The sequence below is a fragment of the Plecotus auritus genome, assembly GCF_963455305.1.
Source record: "Plecotus auritus genome assembly, chromosome: 8".
Taxonomy (NCBI): domain Eukaryota; kingdom Metazoa; phylum Chordata; class Mammalia; order Chiroptera; family Vespertilionidae; genus Plecotus; species Plecotus auritus.
The window spans coordinates 37,883,902-37,911,580 of record NC_137782.1 but is presented as its reverse complement, the minus strand read 5'-3'; the positions used below and the strand labels follow the sequence as shown (position 1 = coordinate 37,911,580).

The 27,679-nt window shown below is 39.9% G+C and overlaps 1 protein-coding gene across 22 annotated transcripts in view; it reads right to left on the bottom strand.

The window, feature by feature from the left end:
* Positions 1 to 27,679, bottom strand: part of DLGAP1 (DLG associated protein 1) — a gene marked incomplete at its 5' end in the record, with an annotated part of 693,962 nt that overhangs the window by 198,524 nt on the left and 467,759 nt on the right. Inside the window, one exon of one of the 22 annotated variants that reach the window (XM_080685506.1) lies at positions 19,607 to 19,805. The exons of 19 other annotated variants lie outside the window; for them this stretch is intronic. In XM_080685506.1, the coding sequence (XP_080541632.1) occupies positions 19,607 to 19,657 (51 nt within the window). Of the gene's footprint in view, positions 1 to 19,606; positions 19,806 to 27,679 lie in introns of those variants that run through there. 2 more of the 22 variants (XM_080685510.1, XM_080685516.1) reach the window with 2 other exon arrangements.

Sequence of the window (27,679 nt, the reverse complement as noted above, 5' to 3'; positions counted from 1 at the left end):
ATGACAAGCAGAACTAACAGGAGTTGTCACACCAGTGTGCGGCGGGGAGTGCGATATACTCTTAGCTCTTTGGGCCCATATTTCCAAATCAGCTTAAGCCCCATTGAAAGGAAATGTCCCAACTGGCACGTTCACTGTAGGGGCTGAGGTAAGGGTTCTTAGACAAAACTTTATTATGCTATTCTCTTCCTTCACTTAGTGGTTAAGCTGGAGTTAAACTACCATTTGTTTTATGACCTTTTCAAAATATTTTAAAAGCATATTATTGTTGAAGTAGGTGCTGCTTTAGATACTAAGAATATAGCAATGTATAAACAGAAAAAATCTGCCTTCCTGTGGAATAAGGACAACAGGCATTAATAAAATGAGTAACATGTATGTTAGATGATGATATGTGCCATGGAGGAAAAGAAAGCAGAGTGTGTATGTGGAGAAGGGAGGGTGTGGGACATGCAAGGTTAGAGAGCATGGTCAGTGAAGACCTCAGTGAGTAAAGATTGAACATGGGTGGTGGAGGGCGTTAGCCCTGAGATCATAGGGAGAGTGCTCGAGGCAGAAAGAAGAGTTAATGAGAAGGTCCCCAGGGGAGACAGGCCTGCATTGCTAACAGGCAGAGGCCAGGTGGGTGGAGTGGAGTGAGAAGAGAAGGAAGGCGAGTACAGAGTAATGACTGGTGTGGGATCCAGATCACATGGGCCTTGCAGGCCATTGTAAGGACTGTGGCTCTTACTCAGGGTGAAATGGGAATAGATCTGAGGTTTGATGAGAGACGTCACACATTCTAGTCTAAAAGGAGTACTTAGGTTGCTGAATTGAGAATGACTAGAGTAAGGGTGGAATTGGAGGGAGATTTTGGAGGCTCAGGAGATAATCCAGAATAGAGTTGAGGGTGAGGAGTGGTGCTAGCATGGGGGTCAAGAGAAGATAGGGCCAACTGTTTCTTAATGATGATTTGAACATGGGCTTGAGAGAAAGAAAGGGGTCAAGGATAACTTTGAGGTTTCTGGTCTGATCAACAGGAAAGATTGCATTCCCATTAGCTGATATGAGGAGGCCTAAGGGAGGCTCAGCCTGTGGGGCAAGAACTAGGAGTTCAGTTTGGGACATATTAAGTTTGAGATGTCCATGAGACATCTACGTAGAGAGGTTGAATAGGGACCTTAATATACAAGTCTGGGAGTTCAGGCAATCTGGGCTGGAAAAAGAAATGAGGGCCTTCACATGGCATCCACAGTTCTGAGAATGAATGAGGTGACCTGAGAAATGAGTGTCAGAAGAGAGAGAACTGGCTCAAGAGCTGTGCCCATTTGGCATTGATCCAGCCTCAGAAGATGGGCAGGTAAGAAGGAACCGGTTACCAGGCTGAGAAGGATCAACGAAGTGTGTTGCCCTAGAAGCTGAGTGAAGAAAGCTTTTCAAGGAGGAAGGAGTAATACATTATCACAGTGATTTTTCCCAGGCCTTAATCCCACTGGGACATTAAATTAGCAACATTGCTTTTATCCCTTAGTCATTAGTTGCTTTATACAAAGGGTTCTGCTGTTTATGAATTAGCTTTATCTTCCCAGCAAGATGCAAACTTCTTGAAATCAAGGCTTTTGTTTTCATCTTTTTCTCTCTCTCTAGAGTGATAGCTCTTAAACAGTTTTTGACTACATTTCACAGTAAGAAATACATCTTACTTTGGAAACCAGTCTATGCACATATGCAGCTGAAGGAAATACTTAACCTCTCTGCATGCATGTACTCTATCGCCTTTTCCATTTTCTCTATTATAATCTATTTAATTAAAAATAATGTTGTTCAGACCCAATGGATTGATTTCACTAATCACTAATTGATTGCAACCATTGGTTTGAAAAGCACTGCTTTTAGAACATCCAGCACAGAGTGCTGCCACATTCATTATTAGTCAGAGACAATATTATTCATCTTCGTTTCTCCCAAAGTACCTTCTGTAAAGCAAATGCTTAATGTGTTCTTGTTGAATGAATAGCTTTGAGATCCTAAAGTAATACTTCTTCAATTGAGTTACCATTACTTTTACTGATTGTATTTGTGTAGAAGAATATTTCTTAAGAGCGCCCTATGTTCAGCCTGAGGACAGATAGAAGTGTCTTTCTGAATGGGCCCCTGTATCCTACAGTCAGAGAACACTCTGGCCAGAATTAGAGATGCTGATCAGATGGAGTGGGTCTGTTAGGTAGGTTAGTACTAACTATGTTGAATTCATTGCATGTCTTGGATATCAGCCTTGGGGGGCAGGGGTGATAGGGTTCAAAATATTTTTAAAAAACAAAAATAACTCGCTAATGTTTTTTAAAAAAAGACTTTCATTCACCTTAGAACAATTATGTCTTTTATTCTACTTTATAAGATATTGAATGTCAACATGAAACATTTATCATTTAGGAAAAGGGGAAACAATTAAATATCCAACAACTAAAATAGATGGTCTGCAACAAAAATCACTAGTAATAGCATGTCTCAGAATTTTGAAAAGTCCAACTATAGATATGAGGTATAATTAAATCTAGACATTTCACTTTAGAAATCTTTAAAACAAGAGCTCGGCACATAAGTCCTCAATAAATATCAGGTGATGCTTAAATCCTTCTCCACACAGCACCTAAGGAAGTGGCACAGAAGAAAGTGGAATGTTTTCCACCATGTAATTCTTACTGCTGTAGGTTTTCACCTGCATGGAAGGAGCTTGGTGCAATGAATATAGCATAGATTTTAGAATCAGGTAAATCTGGGTCCAAATCTAAATTTCTTATGAGATATGTAATTTTGGCCCAGTTACCTTAACACCTTTTAACATTAGTGTTCTCAAACATCTAATGAGGACAGTAACACATACTTCAGGGACTTAGTTTACTATAAAGATAAAGAAGATATAAAAGTATACATATATATGCATATTAGATAAAAACTTGTTTTTTGGAATTCAGATGATTTTCTTGTAGAAGTCATGTCCTACGTGATGCTTAAATTTCCATGTGGGGCAAACTCCTATAGCTTATCCTATATAATAAAAGCCTAATATGCAAATCGACCAAATGGTGGAACGACCAGTCACTACGATGCACACTGACCACCAGGGGGCAGATGCTCAATGCAGGAACTGCCCCCAGCCCACAGGCCCCAGGTCAGCCAAGGCGGGTGCTAGCGGTGGGGGGAGGGGGAGGCCCACAGATAGGCCCTGATTGCTGGCCAAGCCTAGGGACCCTACCCATGCGCGAATTTTGTGCATTGGGCCTCTAGTTTAACTCATAATAGAGCTGAACCACGAGGCATGATGCAATAGTTCTAAGGCTCTTTCAACCTGGGATGAGGAAGATGAGTGCACTTGGGGGGATCTCCCAAAGGTCTGTGTGTAAGAGATGGTGGTCAGTAAAGGTTCTCAGAGCAAAACAGAAAAAGCAGAGATTTGTTTTAAAGAGCTGGATCACATGATTGTGGGGGATGGCAGTTATGAAAACTGTGGGGCAGGCTGGTAGGTCGAAAACTCAGGCAGGAGCTGAAGTTGAAAACATTCTTGAGGCAGAATTTCTTCAGGGAAAGCATAAGGTTTGCTCTTAGGCCTTTCAACTGATCGGACGAGGCCCACCCCCATTATCTAGGGTAAACTCCTTTATTTAGAGTCAACTACAATAAAACCTGGATATAAGGAATTAACTTCGGTGAGGAGGTGTCTGTTAAAGCCGAAAGTCTGTTCTATAGTAAAGTAGGTTTTCCCGAATGCGTATGTTAAAGAAATTGACAAATTAGCTAGTTTACCTGTTTTTACTTATGTAGACATTTTGTGTAATTATAATTAAGTATATATGAACATTTTAATTTCACATAAAAGTTTTCTACATGTATCACAGTAATTTTAAATTTATACTGAATATGTCTAGTAAATTCATACATTCACTAGTCACAGCAAGTGAACAAAGGCACACGGCTGGGGCGTGGCTTAACATACAAGGGAACATGGGACCAGCAGATACTAAAACTGCCACAGAAAGTCACTCCATGAGATAGCAGACTAATTACCAAACTCCATACGCTGTGATCACATGCTAATCATTTGCCGAACATTGTTTACCAGCAGTGACTCTTGGATTTAAATATGTAGACTACAGTTGTAGATATGTCAGCGAAATTACTAGTGTTTTTTCCAACATATGGTCTATTCCCTAAAATTTGTTAAAAATAACAGTGAATTAATAACAAAAAAAAAATAACCTGTGAATTTAATTATAAGTACATGTTGGTTAAAAGCATTTGAAAGTTAACTGGGCATTACTTTTCACATATGACATACGGACTGGAAATGTTGTCCTCTATATTCGAAGTCTGTTAAATTGAGGTCTGCAAAACGGAGGGTTTGCTGTATCTTATATGAATTAAGCACATCGCCAACGAATGATCAAGTGACTAAATGTCTAGAGCATCTGCCTACAACAAGCAAGTAACTCAAAGGCCTACTTAGGTTGTCTAAGTCTCAGAACAAGTTATAAACTATTTCATCTTCATCCACTTCCATTAGAAGTATTTAGAAAATTTAGAATTACATAGTTAACAACCTGGCTCTAAGAGCTTACTCGTTCCTCAGAAAAAGTTGCTGCTTGCTACCAAATAGGGTGATCGGTGGTGGTGGGAAGGAGTGAGATCCTACACTTTCCTCATACAGCGAACATGTAAAATGTGAAGCCCTCCTGTGTGTGCAAAGCACAGTGCCAGGCATTGCTGGGGCAAACATGGGTCCCATAGCTACTGTGCTTTACAACTTCTGAGAATTTCTAGTCATATTTGTTTGTAAACCACACAATGGAATAGTCCTTAACAACCGAAAGACTCTGATCAGGGTGATTAAAATGGATGAATTGCTATAAAAAATTGCCTTGAAAAAAGAACACCTACCATTGTAATATTTTCTTATCTCAAAGAGATTAGTGATATTTTACTAGATTTTATTACTGTCTTTAAGCCTTGCGCTAGTGATAGGAGAATCATTTTGTTGGGCTAAAACACCAGCGAGACTCAGTTTTTTAAATCCACTCACTGAAGCTTTCTTACCACAGAGGGTTGACTATAATTCTAACACGATTTCTCCCTTCTCTCTCTCCCCCCATTGTTTTAATTCCCTGGCTCCATCCCAATCTACGTTATTTTAAATCTCTAAGAAATTGGATGTCATCCACTAATATTGTACTACTGGTTAAAAATGTTTTCTTTATTTCTAAACTACCATGTGGGTTTGGAGAGAGAAAAAAACGTTTGGTGCATTCATCACTGCACATGACTTTGATAATCTGGGCTATTTTGCTTTCTCAATGATAAAGTATGTCTAAGATGTTACAATTGTTGGTATTTTTTAAAGCTTTGTTTATAAAGATGATGCATTTGTATAAAGTAGAAGATTAATGTCCATTATTGACAAAATTAATGTGTTCACACCTGAGTTGAAACTCACATACAAATAAAGCTGAAAGGGGTCATAAGAGAGAGTGTACATAAATATCACCTTGTCTAAATGCTTCATTTTTGTAAAAAGAAAGAAGCACTCTAGTTTATTGAGGAGGGAGAGCTAACCCATGATAGTGAAGGTTTAATCATAAGAGGAAAAGAAGAAAGAAAATAACTTATGTTTGGATTGTTATATCATAACACCCTGGCTGGAAAGAAGATGGAAAACTCAGCTTGAAAGCCTAGAGCACACGAAGGCCTCCAAACCCCCACCCCCACCCCCCAACACAATCCCCGTGCCATCTTACTAACACGCTTTTCCACATGGAGCCGTTGGACCTAATGAGAGGCGAAATCTTGCCTTTATGTTAGAACTTGATGTATTTCCCCCTCATTCTGAGTTCTCCTAGAGCCAGCCCCAGGGCCTCCAGAGCCGGCTCCATTGTTCATCATGAGTATTTATCACTTGTACAGAATGCCGAGGGCTGCTCTGAACTATACCGCCTAGTCAAAGGAAAGCACAAACTCCTTGCTCCTACCATTCAAAACATTTACAGAATCTAAGAAAAGGAAAATACTGTCGTGATAAAGCAATGTGTCCAGTGGGAGGGCCACATAGGCTACCTCTGAGAGGTAGATTCCGAGGAGAGATGGAAGAATGGGTGATGGAGGACTCTTTCTCCATCTTAACCGGACCACTCACTGCCATGGCTTCAGGTCAGCAGGAGCAGGTGCAAGCCCAGAGTCAAGTAAACCAGGTGGGTATTCAAGTCACATAATGGAGGGGTGAAGAGTACAATTCCTTCTCAGTGGGCAAACACCATTCACTTGCCATCTGTGCGATAGCATTCAGGGTCAGGAGAATGCCTGACGAAGGAAGAAACAGAATCTAATCGCATTATCTTTTATGAGCACTCAGAGAAAACTTCTAGAAGAACGGAGCATAAACATGTTGCATAGGATGACATATGCCTTTGCCCTTACACAGACCTGATTTCCTTTTTCATATTAGCCAATAAATGCAATTTCCTCCTAAAGTGTGTTTTTTAAATAAATACAACCAGGAGGATCCTAAGACAGGTGTATTTTTCTGGGTGGGAAAGTGATGCATTTGGTTTCATTTTCTCCTGGTGTCATAATCTTTTGCCTTCAGCAATGCTCCCAAGATTGGAACACTGATTTTAATATTTCATACTTTAATGGACTGTAGTGCTTCTGTATATCTACTCAGTTTGAAAATTTGGGTGATAGTATATTTTCAGCTCAACCTATTTGAATTATTATCCTAGACTCTGTGGAATCGTATGACAGCTAGTATAAGGCTACTATTAACCACTTATTCTGGGCAGGTTCGTATACACATTATTACATATATGTAAAGTCAGGTAAAATACACTCAAAGTTATCTCTATATTTAGTTTTGTAGCCACAGTGTTTGCCACATTCAATAAATAGTTGACAAAAGAATTATGAGGGGAGTACATAATTAGAAGGGTGAAAAAAGAAAAAATTCTCCGTGTGCAATTATTAAAAACTCTTTCCAACCACATTTAGTTTTCCATTAAATTAATTAGTCACCAAAAAGTAGAACTCAGCTGGGATATATATATATATATATATATATATATATATATATATATATATAATATTCAATGATTGTGATTGGTTCCAAAGAGCTATAGGTTATAGGTTAGAAAGGAGAATAATTTATTTGAGCCCTCACAGCATAAAACTTGCCTTCCTTACATAATATGGATGGTAAATGTGGCATTAGAGTTCTGCTTCTTTCTCCAAAGGATTTTTTTTAAGCAACCACAAATGTCATTCCATCTATTTTTAAGCAGAGTGCTGCTGGATAAACAGCTGAATCGTCTAAACCCAATGGGAAAATTCAAAGTTTAAATAAGCTGTTTTATCTCATTGAAAATAAATGGTACTGACTGACTCAGAACATATGGGTTTTTTTTTTTTTTGCATTTAGTTACATGTACATTTTCCTTGAACATAAGATTCTAGCCCAAGCTGAAAAAAAGAAAAAAAAAAGAGACTTTAATAATAAAGATCCTACTTTCTCATTCTCCTACCCAACATTCACTAATTTCCAGCTATAACTTCTCCCTTACGTTTTCCCTGCCAGTGATGGAGACTGAGATCCTGTAGAGACAACACAAATTCTCAAAAACAGACCCCTTCTGGCAGTAGGCTTGTGATCCCTCACAGATTTCATCTTTTTAAAATAAAAATGGGTTTGGGGGTTTTCCACAGAATTTATTTTTTAATAAAAGTTATATATGTTAATTATGGAAAAAACCCCCACAAACACTATAAATGGTATAGAGTTCAAAGTAGAAGTCTCCTGCTGCCAGGTCTCCAAATTTTTACTTCCTAAAGGTAACTACCATTGTATCACTTTCACATTTTCCTTCTGATATTTCATGCATATGTATGTGTGTATATCTATATATCCATATATGAGCACATTTTCTTTTTTAACTAACTCGTATTAAAGCATAAATATTGTTCAGCACTTGACACGTTTACTTTAGTATATGTTGGTGTTTGCATGTGAGTGCTTATAGATCCACCTCCTTCTTCCTAATAACTATGAAATGCTTCATGATATGGGACTATTCCTTCAGTTAGCAAATGTTTAATGCTCACCTTCCATGTGTCAGGCCCACTTCAGACATTGAAGATGCAGAACTGAACAAAACCAAATTCCTGCTTCATGAAGACCACATTTTACGTTTTAGCATCACAGATGGAGGAACTAGCATATTAACAGTACACTGAGGGACACTCTTCAGTATCACATTTTTATCTTTTTCAAAGAGGGCTGCAATGAGTCACCTAATAAGTAAATCTTTATACTAATTTATCAGTTGAATAAATTGCAGATATTATTTTTATATATTTAGCCTCTCAATGTTTTCTTTATATAATCAACCTCTTAAGAAATAAAATGTGATTTTTTTATGGTTAATTAAATTAATGCAATAACAGAGTTGTTTTTCATTGAGGTACTCTATCTTTTGAAAATCTACAAACTCAAGTACCTTACATTAAAATTGTATCCATATTGAATCCTCCTACATGAGGCTATAATTCTCCAAAGGCAATCAGATCAGATGCCTCAGTTTCCCTCTACTTCTATTGACCACATGTGCTAGAAACTGCTGATTTAAATATTTCATGATACCCAAATGCCTCCCAGACATTTTTTTATATCTTCCTTTGGTGTCTGCATAACATCAGAACAAAAGGAAGCTGTCTTGTAAACCCAAACAAAGGGAATAAATGTACTTCTCCTTTCACATAAAATTCAATAAAATTTTGCTTTCTGCAAAACTGGGCAGAAAAACCAATTGTTACTTAAGTGAATTTTGTTCAGGAAGCCAACCTGAAAAAAATCCCAGATAGGGACAATTGCTCCTGAGCTTCTTTTGCCTCTATGCCCCATATATTTATTACAATGGAAATCAGGTCAAAATTTACATGTAGCAACATCTTCTTGGGTGGAAGAGAAGAAATCGAGTTGCCAGATTGATGGGTGTACAAGGAAGAAAGCTAGTCTTAGCCCTCTACCTCGGCAGTTGGGCGGGCACTCAAGATGCCCTGCTTCAGCCTCTGACTACCCCATAATGGCCTACCTACCCCAGAATGTATGCTCTATGCTTCAGACTTCTCCCAGGATTTTCGGGGACATTTGACTGATTTGGACAAAAGCTAGGAAGCCACTTAATTTTTTTTTCTGATTTAAAAATTATGTCTCACGAAAAAAAATGTTCCCTCTGGACATTGTGACACAAAATAGTTTGTTTTCTTTGGTTCTGGATGTTATCCAAATGTAGCTCAGGGAAAAAGAAAGTAATTCCTTTTTGTCAAGTAGGATGTTATGAGGGGCACTTAGTTGAATGTTTGTCTATTAATTCAGAATTTTTACTCTGCACAAACAATTGCAAACTTGAGTGGGAAGTGAAGTGCCTAATCACTCTGCTGCAGTGAGGTGGCTATGACTTGCAGAAGGCAGCCTTGTTACTGGGAAGTATGAATATTTGAAGAACCCAAATCAGGTCATTTTGACTCATTACCAAAAAGGTAAAGAAAGAAAGAAAAAAAGGCCCCCAATTTTTTTTTTCTCAAATGAAAAAAAATAGTTACTGTCGTTGGGTAGTTTAAAATGTAATAGGGAAAACATTGAATATGAAGTGTGCATATGTGTTCATGTGTGTGTGAGAGAGAATATGAAAGAATTCCAGTCAGTTTTTGGTGATAGAAGGTTCTTTGGACCCAGAGATAATCATTTATTACCTTGAATACGACATTCTTACCTCATTACCGTTTTTACTGGGAAAGATTGGCATGGTCTAGGTTCATGATATAAAATGCAAAACATGTGACACATGCCTAATTTTACAGGCCAATGCCACTCTCATGCCTCTAGTGCTATGTTTCATGAACACAGATTCTTTGAGTGAAACAAGCAACAGCATAGGCTTGACACGAAGTGTAAATTCCTGAAGACTGGGTTTTGTTATGGTTCTTCCTTTCCACAGAGAAACCAACCTCCAATTTAGTCTTTTACATCTCCATACAGGGAGATCAAAACAGTTTTGCAAATTATTCATACAGATTAATCATGTTTAAAAATTATTTTTATTGATTTCAGAGAGGAAGGGAGAAGGAGAGAGAGAGAGACAGAAACTTCAATGATGAGAGAGAATCATCTATTGGCTGCTCCTGCACACCCCCTACTGGGGATCGAGCCTGCAACTCAGGCATGTGCCCTTGACCAGAATCAAACCCAGGATCCTTCAGTCCCCAGGCCAACGCTCTATCCACTGAGCCAAACCAGCTAGGGCTAGATTAATCATATTTTTATTTTGTTGAGTTCAGTGGATAGATAGTTACAATATGATAAAGCTGAGAGCACACAGGTCCAAGAGAAAGATCTGATTTCTAGTTGAATTCTGCCCATTACGAGCCATGTAAACTGCAATTTACATTCTGGATATCAGTTTCTTCATTTGTAAATGAGGGGATTGACATTTGTCAAAGCATGATGTGAATAGATGTACATGTGAAGAAAAGGAATTGAATCTGATAAACTCAGCCATATACTCAGACATCTGGAATCTTTAGATGCTAATATGGATGGCAACGCTCTAAGGGAGCAGTGCAATAGAGAGCATTTCCCAACCTCTTCCATCTTGGAATGCTCTCCTCTGGATGTCGGTTATGTGTCCACCATTTAAACCCACCTCCACGATACTATACCCCGCTAGCCCCTTCATGCACAGGGGCCCTTCCAGACCTGCTGCCATGTTTCTCCCCCGCCACTGGTGAAGGAAAATCCAGGGTTAAAGGTTCCTAAATCCTGAATTGATTAATAAGTCAGGTATAACTCAGGCTATGTGGTAAAAGATTTGGTGAGATGGTTTCACTCATATGTGGGATATAATGATCAACATAATTTGATGAACAAAAATAGATCCAGAGATAAATGGCAGGGGAGGTAGGGGGGTTAGAGAGCAATCAAAGGACTTGTATGCATGCATATTAGCATAGACAATGGACACAGACACTAGGGCGGTGGGGGCTTGCCCGGGGTGGGAATGGCTAGCATGGGGTGGTGGTGGGGGGTGGGGATCAATCTGGGAAAAAGGAGACATATGTAAAACTTTAGACAATAAAAAAAAAAAGATTTGCCCTAACCGGTTTGGCTCAGTGAATAGAGCGTCGGCCTGCAGACTGAAAGGTCCCAGGTTCGATTCCGGTCAAGGGCATGTACCTTGGTTGCAGGCACATCCCCAGTAGGAGGTGTGCAGGAGGCAGCTGATCGATGTTTCTCTCTCATCGATGTTTCTAACTCTCTATCCCTCTCCCTTCCTCTCTGTAAAAAATCAATAAAATATATTAAAAAAAAAAGATTTGGCGAGTAGTTTTATTTTGTTTTATTTACTTGACTCTCCTTGTAACTGGAAACATAGGCATGAATAGGACACAGTCTCTGCCAAATGAATGACATCATCCCTTCCCTCAAGTGGCTTACAGATTGCTGGGTGCGACAGATTTGTAAACAACTGGTTTTAAAATAATGTGATATGTGTTACATTAGTAGTATGTTAGAGTAATCTTTATTTTTTTCAGGTTAGCTCTATATTTGTTTTATTAAGGCAGGTCATTATGGAAATATTGGTCTTTTAGAATGTAGAAGGGCTTAAATGATCGGTTTCTGAAATTTCTATTTGTTTCATGTGATGTGACATTGCAGGTGACTGTAGGTTTTTCTGTTCATTTGTCAGCAAGAAACAAACATTTCACAATTGATTTCCTCGCTCTTAAAAGCTTGTCAGTTACAGTGACGTGGCAGGCACTGTGTTAAGGCGGCAGGTCCAAGTCAGCACAGCAGAGGCTCACTCTGCTGGGATGGACTGCGGCCTCCTGGGCAGCTGGTTACACAGTTGCTATTTACACTGAGGTCTTTGACCCAAACTAATTTAGAAGAACAAACGCAACTGAAGAGAACCTTTATAACAATTAGCGCTGCAGCGTCCCTGTTTGCCCCCGAGTCTCGCAACCACTACCCCAGAGGCTGCCACTCAAGTTCCCATCTGCAATGGTTAGTTTAGATGGCCACCTGGCCAGGCTAGAGTACCCAGTTGTTTAACTAAACACTAATCTAGGTGGCTCTGTAAAGAAATTTTGACCATGTGGTCAATATCTATGATTATAGTAAACCCTCAATTTTGTGGACCTTGACTTAACAGACTTCGGATTTAATGGGCAAAATTTCCAGCCTGTATGTCATATGTGAAAATTAACACCTTGTTAATTTTTAAATGCTTTTAAACCAAGATTTTCTTATAAATAAATTAACAGGTTATTTTTTGTAACTGTTATTTTAAACAAAATTTTATGGAATAGGCCATATGTTGGGAAAAAAACCTGTAGTAATTTCACCGGCATAAATAAATATTACATATGTACAACTAAAATCTTCATATTGAAATCCAAGAATCACTGCTTGTAAACAATGTTTGGTGAATGATTAGCATGTGATCACATGGCATGGCTCAGGGTAATTGGTTCTGTTGTGGCGGGTGTGACTTTCTGCAACAGTTTTAACTGGTGCTGGTCAATGTTCCCACGTGTGCTAAGCCACGCCACAGACGTGTACATTTGTTTACTCACGGTGACTGGTGAATGCACCCATTCACTAGACCTATTCAGTATAAATTTAAATTTATAGTAATAACATACAGAAAACTTTTCTGTGAAATTAAACTTTTCATACATACTTAATTTTAATTAGTCAAACATGTCTACATGTTTTACATAAGTAAAAACAGGTAAACTAAGTTGTCAATTTTTAAAATATACACAGTTGGAAAACCTACTTTATTATATAATGGACTTTCAGCTTTAACGGATACCCCTAGTCCGAATTAGTCCATTATAGCGAGGTTTTACTGTAATTTTATTTCAATTGTGAATGGGATATGTTTTACTGCTGCTCTTACTATTTATATTTGTAATGAAACTATAATAGTAGCATTTGTTTATAAATATTGCATTGAGCATATGTATCTTTTTTAAAGAAAAAGTATGAGCCTTGGAAATTTTCCCTCAAATGTGCAATACAATAGGTAAAAACCAACCTGTGGTTTTATTATACTTGAAAATAAATTAGTGTGCATTTAACATAGTATTTTGTTATTCTCCTTTTGTAGGCTGCCTTGGTAAAAAAAAAATAATCATGTCATAAAAGAGATGGCAAATTAGATCTGGGCGTGGAGAAAAGTTGTTTTTAAATTCTAGCTCAGATAATGAGTTGCAGTTTGAACCAAACAATAAATGATAAAGGAATTAATCCCTGTTCCATGCATGAAACAGTTCTTCCTTTTACTATTTCTTGCTTTTGAAGAGTAGGATAGAAGGACTACTTTTCTTTGGACACTGACCTAGGATTCATGAACTTTATTATTATTTTTTTTATCCCATGATAACTCTGCCCACAGGATTTGATCAATGAATCAATTCATCCATCCATCCATTCACTTTTATTTGCTTCTTATATGCCAAGCACTGTGGGAGCAGAAGATACAAGTATCAGTAGACTTGCATTTGCCCTCAGGGATCTTTCTGTCTATTAGAGGGAGAGGTGAGATTAGTAGGGGGGGGGAGGGAGTAACAAGCACTCTAGTGTGATTACAATCAACTGTGGAAATTGCTAGAAAACACATACCAGACAGTGCAATTAGCATGGAAGGTGGTCCAAAGAGGTCATATTGACTAGCTACTTGAATGATGGGCATACTTTGCCAGCTGGGCCCAGGGCAAGAGGGAGAGGAAATCATGTATGTGGAGGCATGGCCATGTGAAATGGCATTGTGTGTTCTATATGAGGTACAAATTATGTACAATACATAGAGAGTTGAAATGAAACAAACTTCCCTTCAGATGGAGGCCTCTCTGGGTACTGCTAGAAATAGATTAAGCTGAAGGCTCTCAGTTTCCTGCTAATAGTCTTGACTAGATCTAAAGCACACATGTCTTTTCCAGAATTCCTTTCATTGGATTGTCTTTTTTTTTTTTTTTAACCAGTAATATGGTACTGAAAGCAATAGACATGGCTGCTTTTGTTTCTGGGACACAGGTCGTATTTTCTAAATCTATATTTCCTCCCTTTCTCAGCAAGCCTGGCTGCCCAGGGAAATTCCCCAAACTAGCCTTTCTTCTTAACTGCTCTGTCTTTCCTGAACAGAACATTCACCATCTGCTCAGCCACCCTGCACTGTCACATCCCACCCTCAGCCACTATTTATCACCTCCCTTCTCCACAAGACCTCACTTCTGTTGTCTAAAATCCCCACACATGGCTTCACCCTTTCACCTCCTCCTTCTGCACTTCCTCTTACCCACAACACTGACATTGTGATGCCTCTAACCATGCCTTTGGGTGCACATTGAACATTTACAGGGCTTCTCTGCCCAACACGTCAACCTTTGTCATGTCTCTTCCAGAGTCATCTTTCATTTCCCAAAGTATCACCACAGTGTTAGCTTCCTATGGCTGCCATATCAAATGATCAAACTTAGTGACTAAACATAACTCATTTATTCTCTCACAGTTCTGGAGGCTAGAAGTCCAAAACTGGCTCACTAAGCTAGAACCAAGGTTTGGGCAGGGCTGAGCTCCCTCTGGAAGCTCTACGGAGAATCCATGTCCTTGCTTTTTCCACCTCTAGAGATGTATTCCTTCCCTTCCTCCATCACAAAGCCAGCAGCACAGCCTCTTCAAACCTCTCTGCTCCTATGGTCACATGGCCTTCTTCTGAGGTCAAGTCTCTCTCTGCTTCCCCTTTATAAGGACACTTGTGATGACATTCAGTGCCTGACCAGATAATCCAGGAAAATGTCCCCATCCAAAAATTGTTAACTTAGTCATATCTGCAAAGCCACATTTGTCATGTAAGGTAGCATTGGTCGTCTCCTGGATCCGGGTGTGGGCATATTCTGGGCCACTTTCCACATACCACAACCACCAACACGACATTATAGTAAATTAGGTACCTACTGTGTGCCAGGCAGCATTTAATGAGATAGGCACCATTATTATCTCTGTTTTACAGGTGAAGCAATGGAGGTGCAGAAAGGTTACTTGATTTGGCCAAGGTCACATAGACAGAGAAATGTTAGAAACAGGATTCAAACCAATGTCTGTCAACTCAGAAGCCTTCGCTCCTCACACAAGGCTGTACTGCCTCTCACATTCTTGGACTGTGTGCAACGTGTGCAACGTGTATTGGTTTGCATCACAAGGACCCTGAAGACTATCTCAGTCAACACAAAATGGAACATTTCCCAGAAATTGTACATTTCCCTTCTCTAGCTGTACTTCCAGATATTTCTCCCACAGAGAGTACTGCTCATTAAGTGCTTGGGTAGTAACAAGTAGCAATTTGCTTCCCCCGTGAAAGACCAATGGAAGCCCCCTAAGTGGTCTGAAATCAGACTATGGCTGACAAACATTAAGGGCTCACTGAGCTCAGGCAAAAGCACCGTGGAAAGAGTAATCATAGAGCAGGACTGGGGAAAAATTGTGTTGAAAAGGACAATGGAAATGAAACAGAAATGTGAGGCCCAGCTACTTGCACTGTGGAGAGAGCAAGAAAAGCAGAAAACTCCCGGAGACATAGGGGCTATAGAAGAAAGCTGGAGGATAAAGAATACAGTACAAAGAAAGGTACTTTCAGATTAACAATAAACGAAAAGTACACTCAGGGCAGACCACTGGAGGTCAAAAAGCAAATGAATAGGTAGGCAGTGACAAATTAAGGATTTTTTTTTTTTTACAATCCACTGTTCATTTTTAAGATGAAAATTTCCTCTCATTCTTAGGAAGCAGTGGCCCATGTGGAGAATAGAAAGAGATGGCCCCTGGAATTAAGCAGACCAAAGGGCACATGACTTAAAAACAGTGTCACTCGTGGCAATTCGAGCCCCAGGTGTCTCATTTATAAAATAGGAATAGGGACAAGATGACAGCATTGATGTGAACCTCTTTATCACAGTACTTTGCAGGAATGAGTAACCAAGAATCATTGCATTCAATTTCTGCAACGTCATCAAAACAAAAGATAATAAAGCTTGTTATGGAGCCCAAGTATCTATTCATGCATTCATATAGAATTTGAATGAATTCTATATGGCTACTAACTTTGAATAAGAGACTGGATATGTTCCTTCATGGAACTGGTAGGTTAGTGAGGTAGATAATCCTATAAATAGAAGAAGTATGATAAAGAAATAATGGATGCTGTGAAAACATATTGGGAGAGGGTACTGAATTCAAACCTGGCCAAAGAGGGCTTCTTGGAGGAAGTGCCATCTCAGAGGAAGCTTGAAGGTTGTAAAGGGTTTAAGTAGGGGAGAGAAGAATTTGGGATAGATGGATGGAAGAGACAAAGGAGAGAGCAGCTCATGCAAAGGCCCTGGACAGGAGAACATGGCACTTTTGAGAAAGTTAGAAGTCAATCAGTAGGGCTGAAATGAAGATTAAACAGGGTGAGTGTTAGGAAATGAGGCTGTGAAGGAAAAGGTCTCCACTTATATCAGACCCTGTAAATCATGTTAAGGGGTTTGGACTCTATCCCCTTAGTAAGGAGGAATCACTGATGACTTATATGCAGTAGGTTTGGTGATTTTTTATCTGTATTTTAGAAACATTTTGGGGCTACAGGACACAGAATGGACCAGAGTAAGGGCAAACTAGAGGCAGGAAGACCACTTGGAGGTATCTAGAAAAATCAAGGTGAGAAACCAGAGAAAGTTAACTAGGATAGTGGCAGAGAGAATGGAGAGAAGTGAATAGAAATAAAATTTGTAAGACTTTGTGATTTCTTCACTCATTTATCCATTCATCCAACTGACTTTTATGAGTTTACCTTGGAAATGTGAGGGTGAGATAGAGGTGGGGAAAATCAAGGTTTCCCATGTTTTGGGACTGAAAAAAACTGTGTAGGCAGGGATGCTATTTTACAGAGGTAGGAAACATAGGATAAGGCGGCTTGTGGGGAAGATACTAAGCCCAGCTTTAGACATGATAGGTTTTGAGTTGTTTTCATAATGCACACATCCTTGCGTCCCCCAGACTGTGAGCTTGCATGAGGTAACATTAGCAATAATAAGCAAGTCTAGTGATATTTTAGTCCTCCCTCATCTTTGCTCCTCCTCCACTTAATTCTGATTGTGCCCAAGAATGAGCTTCACATTTATTTGGGAACAAATCTGTTTGCTGCCTTCTGCTCAGGCCTCCTTGCCATCATGCCAGGAACGTCTTATGATGGCGGGCCATCTGTAACAATGCCGCTGTCTCTGTTACCACTGTCCTCAGATGATGGCTGCTCTGTGGTCTTTGCTCTGTGGGTGTGTGAAGGAAAGGTGGTGGTGCTGCTTCCTCTAGATTTTCTGCATTAATTAACATTGAGAGTTAACACATGAGTCTGTAAATAACACATGCCTTGCATTTGGCAGCTTTGCATCTCATCTTGAGCATGAGTGGGTTGACCATTGTAGACCACAGAATCACGACAGGGAAGCTGGTCCGACAGCCTTGCAGATAGACATCAGCAGGTTGGTTTTAGGTAGCCATAGTGGATAAAATGTCATGCTGGTATAAAATATTTCGTGTTGTACAAATGACAGGAAATAGAAGAAAACAACTTGGTGGTTAAAAAAATTTGCTTTCTAGTTATTTTCTTCCAGTGGATGTAAGGCAATCCATAGGTAGTGGGGAGAAGGGCAATGGAAAAAATATTAGCATTAAAGGAGAAAAAGAGTGCACGGGGCAGCCAAGGATGGTCTGGAGCAAAGAGGTGTGAGAGGGAAAGGGGGAAAGATGAAGAGAAAATGAACACTTTACAAATAAAAACCAATCCACCACATTCCACTTCCAACAGAGTTCTATAAACAGAGAATGGAATTGAACACATCTTAAAGCCTTGAAGTAAGAATAGGTAACATATGTCTGTCTGTCTTGGTGTTCTTTTTTTAAAGTATATTTTTATTGATTTCAGAGAGGAAGGGAGAAAGAGAGATAGAAACATCAATGATGAGAGAGAATCACTGATTGGCCACCTCCTGCAAGCCCCCAAATGGGGATTGAGCCCACAACTCCGGGCATGTGCCCTTGACAAGAATCGAACCCAGGACCCTTTGGTCCGCAGGCCGATGCTCTATCCACTGAGCCAAACCAGCCAGGGCTGTCTTGGTGTTCTTAAAAATGAACTGTGGTAGACTAAAATGACACACTCCTCCTTTGCATGGTTGTACTATATTAGAGGCATTTCAAGAGAAATGCTCAAATTTGTAGGTGGACCATGGATGATATTTAAGTGGAACTAAATCATTAGTGGCAGCTAACTACTTGTACTCAAACATCCTGTTTATACTTTTAAGGAAAACAGACACTGTGGACACTTTAAAGGGGAGAGGGTCATAAAAACTCTTTCATTTCTATAAAAGTTTGTGGTGTTTAAAGATTTCCACAAAACAAAAACATCAGGTGTCTACAGCCCACTCCCCACTCAGAAAAACAGAATGGGAAGGTTTGGCAGTAGGAATAGAAGAAACATTTCCTTTCCATTTCTCCAAAATTTCCACAGTTTGGCTGTTTTTGAATAGACCTTCTGAAATGCCTTTTGAGGTCACCTACTTTGAGAGAATAGAGTCTCTAATTTTCAGGTGACACAGCAGTGAGCCCAGAGAACATAAATCTTGATCATATTTTTTCATTTTTGTCCTTCTTATAGAAAAGATTGTAATTTCCTCCCTATCTTGCTAAGCTTTTGCTGGTTTCAGGGATTTGTGCTCCAATCTGACTAAAATAAAAACCCTTGTGTTAAAGGCTGGAAAACTGATGACAAAAAGCATAACCAAAGTAGCAACGAAAGTCTCAGACAGGTCTCCTGGTTTTTAATTCCATGAACTTCAGTGAACAAACAAGTATCAGTACATTTTCCACATGAACTAAAATCATCGCAGCCCTGGTAAGTAAGAAATTAATAGCCAAAATTCATATTACTGCTATGCTGCTATTTTAGAAATACAATCTTAAAAAATAAAACCCGTCTAAAGCTGGAATAATGTTAGCAACTGAAAATATTACCTTCTTGAGAATAACGTGTACTTAGAAATGAAATGACTCAGAAACCAACACGATTTATGTATTCTGCTTTCTTCAGAGCACATTCAACATCAATTTATATGTCATACTAAATGCTAAATATATTCAATAAGCAGTGCTTAAATACATTTGTCTATCTCTGCTGCATCTAAATTTTCTGCTGTTCAGCTAAATTCACTTTGCACTATGGGCGGTAAAAAATTATTATATAGATGACATTCTTACTAAAAAGGTGGATTTCTCCCTCTGCCCCTCTAATACATAAGCAACCTAATCAGAGGAAAAGGGTGCATTGGGGGTACTCTTCATAAAATTGTTCATCCCACATTCACAGACATAGTGAAACATGAAATTAACTGCAGCATGTTAAAAAAAGAATTATGGATTAGCACAGAAATCAAGCACAATGAGACTATTTATTTTCTTTTCCATAGCCCAGAATTGCCATTAGCTTACCTTATTAGCTGAAATGCCAAACAGAATGTCTTTATGGAAAATTAAGTTCATTATTCATCTCAGCGTTGATTTGGTATAGTGCAGCTGAGAGCATTTAGCTTCTCTCTATGATTTGCCGATGCAAAGTGAGTGAGTAAGGCAGTAAACACAGAACTTGGGAGGCAGGGAGTGGTTGGCTGTGGCTCACAATGCTAGACTTGCAACTTCACATTTCATTCATATCAAGATACCTACTGAAATCAAATCTCATCACTGAAGGATATCACTTAAGTGAATACTTAGTGCAAATTTTTAAGCCCATGCAATTTTGCATAACATTTGCAAGAACAGTGTCCTATATGCTCACTACCCCAGCAAAATTACATTGCTATTTTTTCATTATCTCGGTGGATTCTTAGGCTATTGATTCACATATAGTGCATAATGTATGTTCTGTCAAGGAGAAATCCACATAGGGAACCAATCTCGGCTTTTTTAAAATTTTTTTAAAGAGAATACCTGTGATAGTCTGCTAGCAATGGAATGACAAATGTATTTTACAAATTTGAAGGTAAGTGTACAGGCACACAAATCGGATACAACATTCAGAGAGCTAATAAAGAGAGAGACTTTAGGGCTCCAGGGGTAAAATAGCAATAAATATTTGTCCTCTGGACAGCACGTTCTCTTGTAGAAAAAATGTCATATTCTTTAATAATTCATTAATTTTCTTCAAATGAAATAAACACATTTTAGAGTTGATTTTGGCAAACACTTTTTTCCTTCTGAACAAATGATTTCCATAAAAAGTACTCCAGAAAAATCTTGTTTCCTTAACGTGTGCCTCATTTCCAGATGGGCAAAAGAGCTGTTGCAGCTTCCTCTCCAGGTGTTTCAGTTCATAGAATTTGAGCAGGCAGCATTTTTTAAATCCAGCTTTACCAAGTAAACTGTGCAATCACAGCAAGACCAGTCCTAGGTTATCAATAGACAAGGACAACGTGACTTAGCAAAGCTATTTTAGCTTAAAGACTTTTAAACCTTTCTTGTCTTTGTCACGATACAAACTAGACCCTAAAACTTCCCTCTCCTGAAAAAAACAAGATGGCAGCATAGGTAAGCACCTGAACTGCTGCCTCGCACAACAATTTCAAAACTACAACTAAAAGACAGAACGGACACCATCCAGAACCACAGGAAAGCTGGCTGAGTGAAAATTCTACAACTAGAAGGAAAGACAAAAGCTCACAGAGAATTGGAGGTACGGCAAAGGGTCTTTGTGTGCGCAGAGGGAAGGGCGGCTGAGAGCCTGGCTGACTTTCTCTGGCGGAAGGGGGAAGGAAGCCCCCGACCGCACTGAACCCCAGTCCCGGGCGAAACCCCGTGGACCCAGGCTCATACAGGGGGAGTCTGGACTGTCAGGTAGAGAGAAAGGCACCCGGAGACTCAGAGACCCGGGGGAGACCCGGGGGAGCCCCGGCAGGCAGGGTTCCTGAGGCTCACGCGCCAGTGTGCACAAAGGCTGCGGAGGTTGCCACAGGCTTTCCCTAGCAGAAGGGAGTCCGAAGCTCCTGACTGCACTGAACCCCAATTCTGACTGCACTGAACCCCAGTTCCAGGCGAGCCCCTGGGGACCCGTGCTCTTACGGGGGGAATCTGGACTCTCGGGCGGAGACTCGGGAGCCGGGGAAGGCAGAGGTCTGCAGGCGTGCGCATACCAGTGCGCACAAAGGCTGCGGAGGTTGCCACAGGCTTTTCCTAGCAGAAGGGAGTCTGAAGCTCCTGACTGCACTGAGCCCCAGTTCTGACTGCACTGAACCCCAGTTCCAGGCGAGCCCCTGGGGACCCATGCTCTTGTGGGGGGAATCTGGACTCTCGGGCGGAGACTTGGGAGCCGGGGAAGGCAAAGGTCTGCAGGCGCGCACGCGCGCAAGGGCAAGGCTGACTGGAAGCCAAGACTGTCTGCTCCGCCCTGAGACTCCACCCCATCCAAGCTGAGCACAGAGGCTATTGCAATTTGGCAAGTCTAATCCTATAAGGCTGTCTCCAGCACCGAACTTCTCCCAGCGTAGACACAGCTGATCCTTACAGCCAACTGGCCTGGAGGTCAATCCCTCCCAGTGATACCAACAACAATCAAGACTTAACTACAACAAGGCTGTACACACAGTCCACAAAGGGGTGCACCAAGAGTGTCCACCTCAGGTTAAGTGGGGAGGCCGACCCACTGGGCCATATAAGAAACCTAGCACACAAATCTACCCTACCAACTCAGGGAAGCAATGAAAATGCGGCATCAAAGAAACAGATCACAAACGAAAGAAATGGAGGAAAACAAACGACTGGATATAGAATTCAAAACCACGGTTATAAGGCTTTTCAAGAATATCCTAGAAAAGGCCGATAAATATAACGAGACCCTCGAAGATATGAAAAAGGACCAACTAGAAATTAAACATACACTGACTGAAATAAAAAATATTATACAGAGACCCAACAACAGACTAAAGCAGGGGTGGCAAACTTTTTGACTTGAGGGCCACAATGGGTTCTTAAACTGGACCGGAGGGCCGGAACAAAAGCATGGATGGAGTGTTTGTGTGAACTAATATAAATTCAAAGTAAAGGAGCGGAGGGGAGAGCAAGAGAACCAGATAGAACAGCCAGATCTGGCCCGCGGGCCATAGTTTGCCCAAGGCTGGACTAAAGGAACACAAGAATCAAGTCAAAGAATTGAAATACAAAGAAGCAAAAAACACTCAACCGAAAAAGCAAAAAGAGAAAAAAATCCAAAAAGTTGAAGATAGTGTAAGAAGACTCTGGGACAACTTCAAGCGTACCAACATCAGAATTATGGGGGTGCCAGAAGAAGAGAGAGAGCAAGATACTGAAAACCTATTTGAAGAAATAATGACCGAAAACTTCCCCCACCTGGTGAAAGAAATAGACTTACAAGTCCAGGAAGTGCACAGAACCCCAAACAAAAGGACACATCATAATTAAAATGCCAAGAGCAAAAGACAAAGAGAGAATATTAAAAGCAGCAAGAGAAAAACAGTTAATTACCTACAAGGGAGCACCCATACAATTGTCAGCTGATTTCTCAACAGAAACTATGCAGGCCAGATGGGAGTGGCAAGAAATTTTCAAAGTGATGAATAGCAAGAACCTACAACCAAGATTACTCTACCCAGCAAAGCTATATGAAATGCTGAAAGGTATTCTTAAAGAAGAGGAAGAAGAAAAAAGTAAAGATAAAAATTATGAACAACAAATACATATCTCTCAACAAGTGAACCTAAAAATCAAGTGAATTAAAAACCTGAGGAACAGAATAATCTGGTGAATATAATAGAATCAGGGGCATAGAAAGGGAGTGGACTGATAATTCTCAGGGGGAAAGGGGTATGGGGGGGTTCAGGAAGAGACTGGACAAAAATCATACACCCATGGATGAGGACAGTGGGGGGAGGTAAGGGCAGAAGGTGGGGTGGGAACCGGGTGGAGGGGAGCTATGGGGGGAAAAAGGAGAAACCATTGTAATAATCTGAATAAAGATTTATTTAAAAAAAAACAAAAAACTTCCCTCTCCTGAATTAATAAGACTATGGCTGCTTCTAATCCTATATAATAAAAGGCTAATATGCAAATCAACTGAAAGGCGGAACGACCAGTCACTATGACGCACACTGACCACTGGGGGCAGATGCTCAATGCAGGAGCTGCCCCCTGGTGGTCAGTGTGCTCCCACAGGGGGAGCATTGCTCAGCCAGAAGCCCTGAGCCAGGCTCACAGCTGGCCAGCGCAATGGTGGTGGTGGGAGCCTCTCCCGCCTCTGCAGCAGTGCTAAGGGGTGAAGGCCTAAGCTGTCAGTCAGACATCTCCTGAGGGCTCCTGGACTGTGAGAGGGTGCAGGCCGGGCTGAGGGACCTCCCTGCCCCAAGTGCACGAATTTTGTGCACCAGGCCTCTAGTGAGATATAATAAAGAAAAAGTAACAATTAGTTAATTTTCCTCAAAATGATAAACATAGGGTTACCATCTGACTCAGAAATTCCACTCTTAGGTATATATCCTGGAGAAATGAAAACATATATCCACACAATAATTTGTACACAAATGTTTATAGAACCATTATTCATAATAGCCAAAAAGTAGGGAAAAAACTCTAATTTCTTTCAATTGATGAATGATTTAAAAATGTATTCTAGCCAGACAGTGGACTATTATTTGGCATTAAAAATAAATTAAGTATTAATATATGCTATAACATGAATAAATCTTAAAGACAGTGTGCTGTTTGGAAAAAGCCAGTCACAAAAGATCACATATATGATTCCATTTATATTAAATGTCCATAATATGGAGAACCTATGGAGACAGTAAGTAGATTAATTAGTGGTTTTCCTGGGCTTGGAATAGGAGTACTGGGAAGTGAATGTTTCTTTTTCTTTTTTTTTTTTAATATATTTTATTGATTTTTTACAGAGAGGAAGGAAGAGGAATAGAGAGTTAGAAACATCAATGAGAGAGAAACATCGATCAGCTGCCTCTTGCACACCTCTTATTGGGGATGTGCCCGCAACCAAGTTACGTGCCCTTGACCGGAATTGAACCTGGGACCTTTCAGTCCGCAGGCTGACGCTATATCCACTGAGCCAAACCGGTTTTGGCAAATGTTTCTTATTGGAGTGATAAAACTGTTCTTAGACTGATGGTTGCACAACTCTGTGAATGTACTGAAACTTTTGAATTGTATACTTTAAATAAATAAATTTAATGGTTTTCAAACTATATCTTAATAAAGATATTAATAAAATTATTAATTTTTAAAAGAAATATTGTCATGCTATGTTTGTAATTATAATAATTTTATGTTATAAATTCTATAGAAGGTAGATAGGGACAGTTAGAAAAGAGTAGGGACAACCCCAAACCTGGGAAATCCTTGAGGACTCATCAGCTGTAGACATACCTAGAGAACCATCGTGCTGGTGTTTAGTCATGGCTAATTTTCTTTCTTTTTTTGTGTGAATCCTCACTCAATGACATTTTTTCCATTGATTATGTTTTAGAGAGAGTGAAAGGGAGGGAGAGACTCATGTACCCCACAAGTACCTCAACTAGAACCAGGGCTCAAACCTACAACCCAGGTACATGCCCTTGATGGGGAATTGAACCTGCAACCCTTCGGTATGCAGGTTGATGTTCTAACTGCTTAGCAATACCAGCCAGGGAATAATCATGCATAAATTTCAGTAAGACAAAACTACAAAAAGAGAGAGTAATAGAAAGAGGAAAAGGAGGAGGAGGAGGAGAAAAAAAAGAAGAGGCAGAAAAATAGAAGAAAAAGGAAAGGAAAGAAGGAGAATGAGAATAGGGGGAGACTTGTTTTTGATTAGATAACATAAAAGGGCAGATGATTCAAGAGGGAAAGTGGGATCACAAACCTTAATTCTGATGATATAATATGAAATGATTGCGATGAGAATAAAAGAAGAATACTTTTAAAGAGGCCAAAAAATTGTACAAGGAGAGTTTTGAAGTGTTCAAATTAAAGGACTTCGATTCAAACTTGAGAGATGAGTTCACAATAAAAAAGAAAACAGGTAAATGATGAGCATATACAAGAATTTTACCAAAGAGCTAAAGCACAGAATAAAATGAAGTTTGTGACTTTTTAAAAAAGGGAATAAAAAAACCATGAACAGTAAAAAAAAAAAACATTTAAAAATATATGAATTGGAACAAATAGAAGAACAAGGACAATCCCAGGGCTTGGTCCAGATGGTGTGCGGTAATGTGAACAGATGATGATGAAGGAGGAGGAAGGGGAAGAAGAGCAGCAGGAGGAGGAGCAATGCAGAGGAGGGAGAAGGAGGACAAAACATCAGACGTTCAAACTTCACCATTTTCTCTGTCAAAGAAAATGATCCTCAAACTGGAAAGCGTAGAAGGAAAAGCATGGTGAAGAGAAATTTAAATCCCAGGGAAACCTCTTACATGCAGATGACTCATAAATTTACATTTTATTCCCTATCTCCCACATGAACTTCAGCTACTTGACAACGTCACTTAGATACCTCAAAGCACTTAAAATCAAATCGTTTTCTCATCTCTCCTACCCACCATGTCCTCACTGTACCTCTTCTAGTGTTCCCTACTTCAGTGAATGAAAAACCATCTTTTAAGCAAGTCAGAAACATAGGTATCATTCTGAACACTTCCTTCACATTCCACGAAACCCAGTTCTGTAGATTTGTAATCTCTGGAAACTGTTCACTTGCTTCAATATCATGCCACCACCCTTGTCCATTTTCTTTCACCTGGAATACTACATTTGTCTTCTAACTGGTTCTCCTTCCATTTTACCTATCATTTGACTTCATCTAAGGAGATGTTTTCAGAAGGCAAAGTGGATAGAAGCGTTCCCCACTCCTACCCTCCTACACACACAAACTAGGGTATAAAGATTCAAAATATTATCCCACTTCTGGGAATACTTCTGAAGAAACTGGAAACACTAATTCCAAAGAATATACCCACCTCTATGCTCATTGCAGTGTTATTTACAATAGCCAATATTTGGAAGCAGCCCAAGTATCCATCAGTAGATGAGTGGATAAATAATGGAATACTACTCAGCCATAAAAAACAAAAAGGAAAATTTACCTTTTGTGACAGCATGGATGGACCTGGGAAGTATCATGCTAAGTGAAATAAGCCAGTCAGAGACGGAAAAATACCATATGATCTCATTTATATATGGAATCTAATGAACAAAATAAATTAACAAACAAACTAGAAACATACTCATAGAGAACAGACTGACAGCTGTCAGAAGGAGTGGGGGGCTCTGGGCTGGAGTGAAAAAGGTGAAGGGATACAGCAAAAATACCTCACAACCTCACAGACACAGAGAACTGTATGGTAATTGCCAGAGAGAAAGGGGGTGGGGGGAATAGAGGAGGGTAAAGGGGGTATAAATGGGATAGAAGGAGACTTGACTTTGGGTGGTGAAAATGCAATACAATATACAAATGTTGTAGTATAGAATTGTACACTTGAAACCTATATAATTTTATTAACTAATGTCACCCCAATAAATTCAATAAACTTAAAAACAAAATTTACAATGTAAATGCAGCCTCCAGGGCCCTGAATGATATAGTCCTGCAAGTCTTCCCAGACTCATCTTTTTTTTTTAATTTATTTTTTAAATATATTTTATTGATTTTTTACAGAGAGGAAGGGCGAGGGATAGAGAGTTAGAAACACCGATGAGAGAGAAACATCGATCAGCTGCCTCTTGCACACCTCCTACTGGGGATGTGCCCACAACCAAGGTACATGCCCTTGACTGGAATCGAACCCGGGACCCTTCAGTCCGCAGGCCGACACCGTATCCACTGAGCCAAACCAGTCAGGGCTCCCAGACTCATCGTGCACCATCTTGGTGATGTAGCCATCTTACATTCATTTCTGACCCTTTTGTTTCTTCCTGCCTTTTCCTGATTCTCTAGGCTGATGGTCTGATTTACGCTAGCCCTTCCTTCAATCCTAACATTACTTTCTAGGGCATGCTTCTCCGAACTTCTTAAATCAATGTGCCACTGCAGTATCATAATCTCCTGTGTATGTATTGAGCACAGTGGTCACGGGATGGGCTTGTGTTTATGAGCAGAAGGTTCAGAAGGTGCATGGGCCACTTCACTCTGCCATCTTTGAAGAGACCTGCTTGGGTTGAGTCTCTTGGTTAAACTCACCACAAAGAGACCTCCTCCCAACCTCCCCCTGCCCATTGGCCACTTATCTAATAGGGCAAGTATGAGGCATTCATGGAGAGAAGGCAAGGAATAAACATTTTGGGTCCAGGGACCCAGCAGTCTGATATTAGGTGCAAGATATTTAGCGTAGTACCAAGAAAGGTGTCCAGGTCTTATAAGCAGAATTCAGTCATAGTTCCTCCCAATGAAGAAAGAAACAGCTCTGATTACACGCAGGGAAGAGCTCCCACCATAATTCAATAGTAGTCCCTACCATGGTAGTACTACATTTAAATTTATTTGTGTGATTGGTCTGAGTAATGTTTTCT